At 53.8% G+C, this 12,914-nt stretch overlaps 1 protein-coding gene across 1 annotated transcript in view; it reads right to left on the bottom strand.

Moving 5' to 3' along the window:
* The window catches only part of LOC138568778 (uncharacterized), a 44,590-nt gene extending 32,533 nt beyond the window's left edge, over positions 1-12,057 (bottom strand). The window contains exon 1 of the mRNA XM_069646554.1: positions 11,649-12,057. Within this exon, the coding sequence (XP_069502655.1) occupies positions 11,649-12,057 (409 nt within the window). The remainder of the gene's footprint in view (positions 1-11,648) is intronic.
* Between the last annotated feature and the right edge of the window lie 857 nt (positions 12,058-12,914).

Genomic DNA, 12,914 nt, shown 5'->3' with positions numbered 1-12,914 from the left:
GTGCGTGGGAATTTCCACACGCAATTCCATCAGGGTACGTGTATTACAGGGGTGCGCGGGAATTTCCACACGCGATTCCAACAGGGCACCTGTATTTCGGGGTGCGCGTGAAGTTCCACACGCGATTCCATCAGGGTACGTGTATTTCGGGGTGCGGGGGAAGTTTCACATGCAAAATCAGCAGGGTACGTGTATTCCAGGGGTGCGCGGGAAGTTCCACACGCGATTCCATCAGGGTACGTGTATTTCAGGGGTGCGCGGGAATTTCCACACGCGATTCCATCAGGGTACGTGTATTACAGGGGTGCGTGGGAATCTCCACACGCGATTCCATCAGGGTACGTGTATTTCAGGGGTGCGCGTGAAGTTCCACACGCGATTTCAGCAGGGTACGTGTATTTCAGGGGTGCGCGGGGAGCACCACACGTGAATTGCACGTGTGGGTCCTCCCAGGTGTTCCCTCTACACCCTCCACGGCCCCTGCAGGTGGCTCACACCACAGGGGCCTACCCTGCACATGTCCTGCAGGCACCCCATCCCCATGGCCATGCCCCCCAGCCAACCCACATGTCAACTTGCACTACTGCCCACCAACGCATGTCCCCCTGCACCCCCAGCCACCAGGGGCACCCTCCACAGGCCCCCACCCATGTCTCCCACCACCTCCACCCCGCAGCAGTGCAAGGGCACCCACCACCAGGCCCCCACCCATGTCTCCCACCACCCCCACCCCCCAGCCACCAGGGGCAGCCTCCACCAGGCCCCCACCCATGTCTCCCACCACCCCCACCCCCCAGCAGTGCAGGGGCACCCACCACCAGGCCCACACCCATGTCTCCCACCACCCCCACCCCCAGCCACCAGGGCAGCCTCCACCAGGCCCCCACCCATGTCTCCCAGCACCCCCACCCCCAGCAGTGCAGGGGCACCCACCACCAGGCCCCCACCCATGTCTCCCAGCACCCCCACCCCCCAGCACTGTGGGGCACCTGCCAGCAGGCCCCCACCCATGTCTCCCAGCACCCCCACCCCCCAGCAATGTGGGGCACCTGCCAGAGCACTGTGGGGCACCTGCCAGCAGGCCCCCACCCATGTCTCCCAGCACCCCCACCCCCCAGCACTGTGGGGCACCTGCCAGCAGGCCCCCACCCATGTCCAACTCATGTTCCCCACCCCCCACCCCCCAGCACTGTGGGGCACCTGCCAGCAGGCCCCCACCCATGTCCAACTCATGTCTCCCACCACCCCCACCCCCCAGCACTGTGGGGCACCTGCCAGCAGGCCCCCACCCATGTCCAACTCATGTTCCCCACCCCCTCCCCACCCCCCAGCACTGTGGGGCACCTGCCAGCAGGCCCCCACCCATGTCCAACTCATGTCTCCCACCACCCCCACCCCCCAGCACTGTGGGGCACCCACCACCAGGCCCCCACCCATGTCCCATCCATGCCCCCCTGCACCTGGGTCCCAACAATCCCCAATCATGTCCGTAATGGCCATCCTCCCCTGCCAAAAGGCCCAACCAACTATCACATCCACTCACATATCAAAGGCAATGACATGTTACACACCCAATGTAAATAATGCAAATGAACACATGTCTGTCACACACAATGGCTGCAAGTGAATGTTAAAACACCCAACATGACATGCATGAAAGCAATGAGATGATACGACACATTGAAGGATGAAAATAAAAAGTATTTAAAATCAACTTGAATGGAAATGAAATGAGAAAAACCACAAAGCAAAACAACCAAAAGAAGAAGAATGTCCAAGGAAAAAAATCAAAAACACACAGCACAATCCAAAAAAATGGTGTCCAAAGTCACAGTCAGAAAAGTAATCCAAGTGTAAATGATAAACAAAAACCATTGCTCCATGGCGATGAAAAAAATCCAAAAAATAGAAAAATCCATTGAAGAACTATTTACAAGATAATCCCGGGTCCATGAGCCCAACCAAATGAAACCTAACTATGACAACTAACTAAAAACTGAACTACATACAAAAATGTGGCGCATTGTCCAATCGCAACCAAATAAAGAATATAAATAAAGGAAACCTAACACTAACTATATAACTATATACAAAGGCGGTGGGCAAGTCCAGCGGCTCACTCCGTGGTGTTCCGGGCCAGGGCATCATCGAACTCCTGTTCGATGTCCCGGAGGCGGTCCTGTTCCATGGCCCCGAGGGTCCGCAGGGACGACGCCGTCTCCTCCTCCAACCCCCTGCGGATTGCCTCGAGGCACTCGGCCCGCCTCAGGGCCCTCCGCATGGAGTTCTCCGCCCTGACCATTGTGAGCCGTGCCTCTTCCGCCCGCCGCCGCTCCGCACCTATCTACTGGCCCAACCGCTGCCACATGGAAGACACTTCCCGTCCTGGGTCCTCCTGCCCTCCGGCCGATGCCTGCCCCTCCGATGTTGATGGCCCCGAGCCATGATGCCTCCCACGTTGACTCCGCTGCTGCCTCCCACGCCACTGCCTCTGCCAGCACGACGGCATCCAGGCTGATGGAATCCACCGACGCCGTCGTGCACGTGCCCTGCCTGATGATGCCGGCACATCCTCCATCTGCTGGGGTACAGTTGCTGTGGTGTCCACCCCTGCTGGACCACTGACTCCCGACTGTGGCAGGGATGGGATCCCCACCGAGCTGGCTGCATTGGTCAGGGCAGGTCCACAGGGGGCCCTGGTGGCATCTGGGCCGGAAGACGGCAAGGAGAACGACTGGCGTATAGTCTCCACAGAGGAGGAGAGGGCCGCCATATTGGCCGACACATGCAGGAAACCCCCGAACATGGACGATCCCAATTGGGCCACGTCGGCACGCTGCTCTTCGTGATGACATGCGTGCTCCTCCTGGGAAGCGCGCACGGCATCACAAATCACAGCCGTGCGCATCGCGACCCCAATCAAGACCTTCTCCATATGGCCAGGGGTCCCCTCGTCCGCAGGTGGAGGGGAGTCAGATGACATGGACATCCCCTCTACCTGCGGACGGGCCTGGGGCGGGGCATCCCTGCTGGTGCATGGTGGTGCACCCACAGGGTCAGGGACAGCGACATGCACAGGCCCCTCCACGGTGACCTGTGCTGCCTCCTGCCCCTGCCCCTGGACTGCACCACTTGCACCAGCAGGGATGCCCCCACCAGGCCCCATGTGCGCCTCAGTGGCGGCCTCCTCCTCCTCTGTGTAAACCACCAACCTGGATGGCTCCTCACTGTCTTCCGCTGTAGCAGGCCCCTGTGGGGGCTCACCCACCCCTTGCGCTGCAGCCGTGGGGGCATCCCCGCCGCCTTGCTCCACAGCGCCGTCTCCCCCCCCTTCCCCACTAGCCGCTGCGTAGAGGGAGACATAGAACACAAGCATCAGGGTACTGTACAATGGTCCCCTAGACAGGAAGCAATAGCAGATGAGTGCCACTGTCAAAGTACACTTCCATCATGTCCCTCCACAACACATGTGTCAGTCCAGCCAAAACACACACAGTGACAGTCATGGTGCATGCCATGGACATTTCCATACATGTCCAATGGACTCTCGAAACATACAATGTAATGGAACTCACATGCATCATGGGTCATGCCTATCACATGCACACACTTCATCTCAGTCACATCCATCTGGCCCCGTACACCCCAATCACAGTGGATACAAGGATGACTAGGCTGCATCAGTGAATCTGTACATTGCCACAGACATGTGTCATGCATCCATGGCATTCACAAGTCACAGACACGCAGGTCAGGTACACAGACATGGATACCATATATGTACCTGGCATCAGCACCCATCCCTCACCCCCACCCATGTCCAGGAACAGAGACTGCCATGCTCTCATGTGTACAATCTGCATAGGGCTCCCCATGTTGCATTTAAACACATGCAACAACCGTGCGGTTCACACATTACTGGTCGCACATGCTTTACCATGATGTACCTGCACACATACATGCGTACATGGCCTATGTCACACATACAGGCAAGTATCAGACAACCAGCACACTGCAACATGCCCTGTCTCACACAGAAATGCTTGGCCACTTACCGCTCAACTCCAGACGGGTCTCCCTCTCAAGGACCTGGGCGTGGAGCGCTGGGTGTACGCGTTCCAGGACCCTCATCTGGATGGAACTCATGCGGCCCCGGCCCCCCTCCACGAGGCGCCGGGCCTTTATGAGGGTCCTGGACCTCAAGTCTTCCCAGCGCCTCTTGACCTTCTGGATGGTGCGGGTTGCCACCCCCTCCGCGTTGATGGCAACCACACAGTCGGCCCAGATCCTCTCCCGTCCTTCCTTGTTGGCGCGGGACGATCCAAAGAGGGCATCATACTGCCCCAGGACTTGCTCCACCAGGACACCAACTTCGGTGGCAGTGAAGCTGGTGCCCCTCTGCCCCTCTGGCCGGGGGTTGCCACTGGTGCCAGATGTGGATGTGCCCGACATGGCAACCCCAGGGGCAGGAGTGGGTGGGCAACTGGGTCCTGGGGCTGGGCTGTGGAGCAATGTTATCTGAGTCGGGAGTCTTCTGTTCCAGCAGGGGTGGACACAGCAACTGGACCCCTGCAGATGGCTGATGTGCAGGCACCAAATGGCAGGGCACGGTGGCAGCAGGCAGGCAGGCAGCAGCAGATGGCACGTGGGAGGCTGCTCGTGGGCACTGGGAGGCAGTAATTCGGCCTTCTGGGCAGGAGCGTGGTCTTCCATGTGTTTTCGCCTGGCCAGCTTGATACGGAGTGATTTGGCACGTGAAAATCCTGCACGTCAGCGTGAAAATCGAGGAAAGGCCCTTAGCGCCTAAGCGCGTCAGCACGCGTACGCGATTTCATTGGACCAAAGGCCCTTACAGCGTAAGCGCGTCTGTGATGTTTTGCGCTCGGGCGTTGCCCTGGCAGGGCTTGGCGATCCCGCATGCCTTTACACTGTTCTGTACGTGCTTTTCGTGCGGTGTGTGTGTTTTCCATCGTTGGGGTTCACACGCTATTACTTCACAGCGGGTGTTGGCTATGCGTTCTTCTACACGCAAGGCAGACGGTTAGTGGTACCCCGCTCCCCCAGGCCCGATTGCGTGAAGAAGTTCACGCGAACCCCTGAAATACACGTAGCCCGCTCCCCCAGGCCCGATCGCGTGAAAATGTTCACGCGAACCCCTGAAATACACGTAGCCCGCTCCCCCACGCCCGATCGCGTGAAAATGTTCACGCGAACCCCTGAAATACACGTAGCCCGCTCCCCCAGGCCCGATCGCGTGAAAATGTTCACGCGAACCCCTGAAATACACGTAGCCCGCTCCCCCACGCCCGATCGCGTGAAAAAGTTCACGCGAACCCCTGAGATACACGTAGCCCGCTCCCCCAGGCCCGATCGCGTGAAGAAGTTCACGCGAACCCCTGAAATACACGTAGCTCGCTCCCCCAGGCCCGATCGCGTGCGCGAACCCCTGAAATACACATAGCCCGCTCCCCCAGGCCCGATCGCGTGAAAATGTTCACGCGAACCCCTGAAATACACGTAGCCCGCACCCCGAAGGCCCGATCGCGTGAAAATGTTCACGCGAACCCCTGAAATACACGTAGCCCGCTCCCCCAGGCCCGATCACATGAAGAAGTTCACGCGAACCCCTGAAATACACGTAGCCCGCTCCCCCAGGCCCGATCGCGTGCGCGAACCCCTGAAATACACGTAGCCCGCTCCCCCAGGCCCAATCCCGTGAAGAAGTTCACGCGAACCCCTGAAATACACATAGCCCGCTCCCCCAGGCCCGATCGTGTACGCGAACCCCTGAAATACACGTAGCCCGCTCCCCCAGGCCCGATCGCGTGAAGAAGTTCACGGGAACCCCTGAAATACACATAGCCCGCTCCCCCAGGCCAGATCGCGTGTGTGACTTCCCGCGAACCCCCGGAATACACGTACCCCGCTCAATCGCGTGTGTAACTTCCCGCGCAACCCCAAATACACGTGCCCCGCTCGCACAGGCACAATTGCTGTATGTTGCCACTTTTGTAATGCGCAGGGACGCTACCGCCTGCCTTCGTGTGGCGGACGTGTTTCGGCTTGTGCGTGTCTTTCGCTGTGCGTGGCTTTGCCCTATTCGATTCCATGAATACGTGTGGTTCGGGTGCGTGTGGGCGTTCCGTCTGCTTCCCTGCAGTACATCCCCAGTTATGCCCTTGTTTTCGCGAGTTGTTCCCCATTCCGCGCGTTACTCCCCGTGTCCCGCCCACTTTCTAGTGTATGCGCCGAGGTTGTGCGCTTTCACTGTGCGCGTCGCGCACGTCTTTCGGGATGTTGCAGTGACGTGTGTGCCATGCACGGGTTTGGCGCACATCCCGAGGAAAACACGCGCAGGGACTTCCATGAATCGCACGCGTGCGCGTGCGCCTGTTTTTTTCCGCTTGCGCCTGCTTGTGCCTGCTTGCGCCTGCTTGCGCGTAGATTTTCGGCGCACATTTGTTCCATGAATCGGCCCCTAAATCTCTAGAGGTAAACTGGAATTCAATCTCTGCCAGATGAATATTGTAAAATATAGGGCCTCTATACAGATAGCAATATACCCAGTGCAACTATCTATTTGAGGCTTTCCAACACTCAACCATACTTGGGTCAGCTAATCCCTACGCTATTATGTTCCTCCACTAGGTTATTAAAGATCTGTGGAAAACCCATATTACTTTGACACTATTAAGTCAAGAATGTGCTGTTGTAGCCACACCTAATCTATCTTGAGACTACTGAAGACCTGACCGGTTTCAGGTAAGACAACTTTAATAATCGGAAAGAGAGCGTTATGAGTGTTAGCTCGGTTCTTTTGAACAAGCGGACCTTATAGAATTTCTTTTTTTTTTTTTACAATATTTTTATTGATTTTACAACAAGAAATATTCAAACTGTGTCCCACTAAACCTCCCCCCTGCTCCCCCACCCCCACCGGGAAAGTTCTTATCGCCGCTCTGCTCTCCGAGAGTCTCTGGTTCAATTTAACTAAACATGTCCAGTATCTTAATTTTGTGTGGGCACCACTGCTCCATATAGTCACTTTGCAAGTATTCCAAAGTCACTGCCCACTCCTCTCTGAATTTCTGATGGTTCCCTTGAAGATTGTAAGTAATATGTTCCATCGTTATGTGGGACCATACTCCTTTTATCCAGTCTAAGGCCACTGGTGGGTGTTTCTGCTTCCATTTTTGGGCTATTTCCAGCCAAACTCCGATTAGTAGGCCCATAAAGTTTCTTTTCTGGGATTTGGTGAGGGTTCTAACTTTCGGGTTCCAAATCCCACATAGCCACACCTCCTCCCCTGGATCCCCAATGTCTGGGAACATCAACTTCATGTGCGCCTTAACGTCACTCCAATATTGTTGTAGGATAGGGTAGTCCCACCAAATATGCCACCAGTTGCCTTCTGCCCCACAGTTCCTCCAACATGCATTGGAAACTCCCCTGTACATGATGTGTAGTCTTTCTGGCGTGTAGTGCCATTGGAGGAGAATTTTCATCCACATTTCTTTTGAGTGTATTGCTTTCGTTAGCTTGGGTATCAGCTCCCATGTGTATTCCCACGACTCCCTTGGTATCTTTTTCCTCAAAGTCTTTTCCCACCTCTTAATGTATGGCAATTGTACTTCCTCCCCAAGAGAATTTATAAATCTGTATATGTTTGAGACCAGCTTCCTAGAGCCATCGTTTGTCATAATGTATTTTTCAAATGGGGTTAATTCTCTCGCGGCCGCTTCTCTTATTTTGGGTGAGTCTAACCAGTGGTATAGTTGGTCGTATCTGTATTTGTCTGAGGCGTTGAGGTTCAATAGAGAGGTGCAGTCCTCAAATGATCTTATGTGTCCCTCCTGGAACATATCCCCCAACATTTTACAACCTGCGTCCTCCCATTTTTGGTATGCATTTCTCTCAAGGCCTGGGGGAATTCAGGGTTTTTGAATAGGGGCATGAATGGTGCTGGGTTTTTTGTTAGTGTGCCCATCTTAGTGGCTATGTCCCAAATTTCTAGTGCCATCTGCATTATTAAACTTATACGTGTATTGGGGTGCCTATGTTTCTTCCCCATCCATAGCAGGTGTCTTGTGGGTGTGGTTGCTACTGCCCTATCTTGGCCTGCCCAAAGCCTCTGGGAGTTTTCCGGTATCCATTCTTTCAATATCCAGAGTTGGGCTGCCTCGTAATATTTTTTAAAGTGCAGCAGTGCACAACCCCCATCTTTTCTAGCCGCTGTGAGAACTGTGTTGGATGCTCTCGGTGTTTTCCCCTGCCACATGTATTCCGTGACCGCTTTCGTTAGGGACTTGAAGAATTTCAGGGAGGGCTTTATTGGTAGGGCTTGAAACAGGTAAGTAAGTTTGGGCAGAATGGTCATCTTGATCACCGTCATCCGCCCCCACCATGTTATTGCTAATGGGTTCAACTTCTCAAGGTCCCTTTTTATTTGTCTTAATATCGAGGGGTAGTTTTGGGCGTATAGATGTTGTATTTTGTGTGTCAGGGTAATGCCCAGATATTTGACCCCCTGCTGTGCAACCTTTAGTTGGAGATCCTCTGCAATTGATTGAATCTGCTCGGAGTCTCCTGCCAGTATCAGCGTTTCTGATTTCTGTCTGTTGATCTTGAGACCTGACAAAGTGCCGAATGTTTCTCTTTCCTGCATAAGAAGTGGGAGGGAGTTTTCTGGGTCCCCCAGCATCACAAGCATGTCATCTGCGTATGCGGCTATTTTATGTTCGGTTCCTCCCATGTCGATGCCCTTTATTTCCTTATCACTTCTAATCCGCGCTAATAAGGGTTCCAGAAAAAGTGCGTATAGTAGGGGGGACAAGGGGCAGCCTTGTTTTGTCCCTCTCTCAATTTGAATTATCTCGGAGAGAGCTCCATTCACTGCAACCCTGATGGAGGGTGATTCGTAGTTGGCTTTGATCATCTTGATGAAAGGCTCCCCCATCCCCATTTTCCTCAGCGTATGAAAAAGGAACAACCACTCGACTCGGTCGGATGCCTTTTCCGCGTCCAAGGCCAGTATTGTCGCGGGGGTTTGAGTTATACCTATTTTTTCCACAATATGTAGGACCCTCCTAATATTGTCGTGCGTTTGTCTACCGGGGACAAGACCCGCCTGGTCCTGCTGGACCAGGCGCAGGAGTATTTGCGTGAGTCTCGTGGGTAGAATTTTAGTATATAACTTCGCGTCCAGGTTTATTAATGCGATTGGACGATATGATGTTGGGAGTTCTGGGTCTTTTCCCTGTTTGTGTATCACCAGCATTTTTGCCTCATTCATCGATGGAGTGATATCGCCTTTGTCTTTGAATGAGTTAAAGAGTTCCTTTAGGACCGGGGCCAATATATCGCTATAGGTTTTATAAAATTGAGCGGTGTAGCTGTCCGGGCCCGGGGCCTTATTTCTGGGAAGGTCTTTAATTGCTTTGATGACCTCTTCTTGGGAAATTTCTTTGTCTAACGTCTGCCTCTCTACTTCCGTTAGTGTCGGGAGTGTCACCCCGTCTAAATATGTTCTTTGGGGGGAGTCATCCGGGTGATCGGACGAGTATAGGTGCCGATAAAAGTGTTCGAATATGGCACCAATTTCCGTCGTTTGTGTTTTCCTAATCCCTTTCTCGTCCTGCAGTGCCTTTACTGTCCTATCCTGAATTTTCCCCCTCAACTGTCTGGCCAGGAGCTTGTCCGCTCTGTTGGCCTTTATGTAATACCAGTGTTTCAGTCTTATTAATTGTCTTTCTGCTTTTTTTGTACGGATGGAATCTAGTTGGCTTTGTACGTGTCTCAGAGATCTTTGCAGCTTCATAGTTGGGTTCTTTATGATTTCGGCTTGGATTTTGCTAATGTTGGCCTCCAGCTCCCTTTCCCATTGGAGGTTAAGTCTCTCCCTCTGGGCTTTTTGTGCGATTATATGACCCCTCGTAACCGCCTTCAGGGCTTCCCATTGTATTTCTATCGGTATGTCTGGGAGGTTGTTGTTATCAAGGTATTCGATGATTTGTTCTCGAATGGTGTTTCCTAATACCGGGTCTTGGAGTATCTCTTCTGGGAGCCGCCATTTCCACAGGCCTGGGCTTCGTGGGGTAAGCATTATTTACATCGAGAGGAGGGCATGATCGGAAAGTGAAATGGCGCCAACTTCTACCCTCCGCGTTTTTCCCAGGATGGTTGGGGTGGCCCATAGGTAATCTATCCTCGACATTGATTGGTGTACATGTGAATAATACGTGAAGCCTTGTTGGGCAGTGTTAATGTGCCTCCAGGTATCTGCAAGTGCTAGATTGGACATTTTCTGTTTCAGGGCCTTCGAGGGGGAGCATTGCCCCTGCTGTCTGGGGGCCGATCTGTCCAGACTGGGGTCCCACGCTATATTTAGGTCTCCTCCCAGCACTATTTCCCCTGTGGCGAAACGTTCTAGTTTTACCAGTGTGTCCTTGAGGAACCCCTCCTGCCCTGTATTAGGTGCGTATAGAGCAGCGAGCGTTAGGGAGCACCCTTCAATTTTCGCGTTCACCAACAGATATATCCCCTGTTTGTCTGCCTCTGTTTGGAGGATCTGTACCTTTAGGGAGTCTTTGAAGGCTATTAAGACCCCTGCCTTTTTGTCTTGTGTGTTTGCCCGTAGTATCTGGTTATACCCTTTAGGATCTTTGTCTTATCTTGTGTTTTAATATGTGTTTCTTGGAGCATGATAATGTCATATCTATCCTGTTTCAGGAAGTGCTCCACTTTTTTCCATTTGACTGGAGAGTTAAGGCCTAGAATATTATAAGTTAGGATTTTAGTCCCCATCCCAATCCTGGATGTTGATCCCTGAGTGTGTGTCTCAGAGCCATCCTAAAGTGAAGCGCTGAGTTCCGGTGTTCCCCCCCACCCCTATGTGGCAACCCCCAACTTGCCCTGAACCCCCCCCCCCCAAAACTGCCCTGAGACGGGCTCTGGTTCCTAAGGTCGCTCTGGCGTTGCGCCGTTTAAGCCATGCCCGACTGTTCTCAGGGATAACTTGCAGGGTATTCTAAAACCCTTCGGATTCCAAGTGACGTTCCAAGTGCCCTCCTCCCCCTTCTCCGCACCTGTTCATGATGCAGGAAAACTCTCATCCTGTTCCTTTATCGTAGTCGAGTTGGGTTACTCGATCTCTCCGGTGTGAGTTTAATAGTCTCTTCTGATGCCTTCATTGTGGTTACCTATCTGTTGGCGGGGGGGCCTTTCCCCTTTCTGCCGATATTTTTCCAGTGGGATTCTGCTCTATTCCGGTTCTGGTTATCTCTCGTCCTTCTCTGAGGTTCTTCCTTTTGGTCATGGATGCCCAGTATTTGTCTCCCCTCTTCGCAGGTAGTTATCCTCCTTTGTTTGTCGTCCCATGTGAAAAGGAGCCCAAAGGGGAATGTCCATTTATATCTTATTTGCCTTGACGTTAGGTATCTTACAACAGGGCCCATGTCTCTGCGCTTCTGTAATGTGATCTGTGCCAGGTCCTGATACAGCTGGACCTCCACCCCATTCATTCTAATGTGGTCCATTGACCTGGCTTTCCTCAGGATCTGTTGTATTTGGGGATAGGAGGAGAGGGCTACCAAAACATCTCTGGGCCTTGCGCCAGGTTCCCCCGCTCTTTTTGGGCCCACCCGGTGTACTCTTGTCTATGGATACTTCTTCCTCTTCCTTTGCGGCCAAGATCTCCTTAAAGACCTGTTGGACGGCAGTTTTCAGGTCTCTGTCATCTATTGACTCCACCATATTTTTGATTCTTATGTTCGACCTTCGTGAACGATTTTCAAGGTCCTCGCACTGGATTTCAAGATTGTGAGTCCGTCTCAGCAATTGTTCCTGGAGCTCTGCGTATTGTTGCATCTCTTCGTCAAGATTTTGGGTGATTTTCTCCAGGGTGTCCATCCTCTCCCCCAGGCTCTTAATCTCCGATCCTAATTCTTGTATGGCCTTCTTCATTTCATTTTTCATAGATTCAAATTGCGTCTCCGTTTTAGCCATGAACTGTGCTTGAAATTCTCCAAACCACATTTTCATGTCCTCTTTCGATGCCATTTCGGGGTCTGCTGTTTCTGTGGTTGCCTTCAAGGGGTGTCCTTCTTGGGTTATTTTCCTTGTGGAACTAGAGGGAGTAGTCTGTTCCGACCCCCACAGTTGTGGGAGGCTCTGATCCTGTTTCTTTTGGGGGTTTTGGAGGGTAGATTGCGCTGTCCTCCCCCTGGATTTTGACATATGTGCTGATGTTTATTTTCGAATTGTGGGCGCTTCGTTCAGTGACCTGCTCTCTTCCGCTGAGGAGTGTTCTGGGTCCGGGGTGGATGCGTGATTTTTCCGGATTCCGGGTACAGGCCCCCCTCTGCCCGTGGGCTGCCGCCTCTGTACCATCGTTGATGGGATCCCCCCAACTGTTCTCCCCCAGAGTCGCGTATCTGTTATTTTGAGCACAGGTGGGCGATCCCCCACCCCCCCGGCGATCCCCTCTGGTCTTCCTCCTCACCGCAACCGGCACCAGCGTCGACCCGCAGTCCCCGCCGGGGCCGCCCTACTGTCCGCTGTCCTCTGGCGGCCGTTATCAGTGGGGGCAGGGCTGCTTCTGCTTCTCTTCCCCTCGCGGTTCCTGTCCTCGCTGCCTCCCGCTGTCCGCCCGAGGCCGCGTAGGGGGTAGGGGGGGGGACGGTCGGGTCGTCCCACGCCGCGCATCTCTGGGGAGTCACAGGTACTTTCTCCGGGGCCTTCGGGCACTCCCGACTGCGAGGGCGATTCTCTCCTCGGCGGTCTTCTCTGGTGCGCGCGGTAGCTTCACGGCCCTCCCGGCAGTCCACCGCCCGTATAACTCCGGCTCTAGGCGATGTTGTGAGAGTATTCCACTATGTTGATGGGCTCTTTGGCGGTGCGGCCTGGATGGGGGACGG

The sequence above is a fragment of the Ambystoma mexicanum genome, chromosome 2q, assembly GCF_040938575.1.
Source record: "Ambystoma mexicanum isolate Mex_15411 chromosome 2q, UKY_AmexF1_1, whole genome shotgun sequence".
NCBI classification, from domain to species: domain Eukaryota; kingdom Metazoa; phylum Chordata; class Amphibia; order Caudata; family Ambystomatidae; genus Ambystoma; species Ambystoma mexicanum.
The sequence above is the reverse complement of the archived record's forward strand: the minus strand, read 5'-3'. Positions and strand labels throughout refer to the sequence as shown.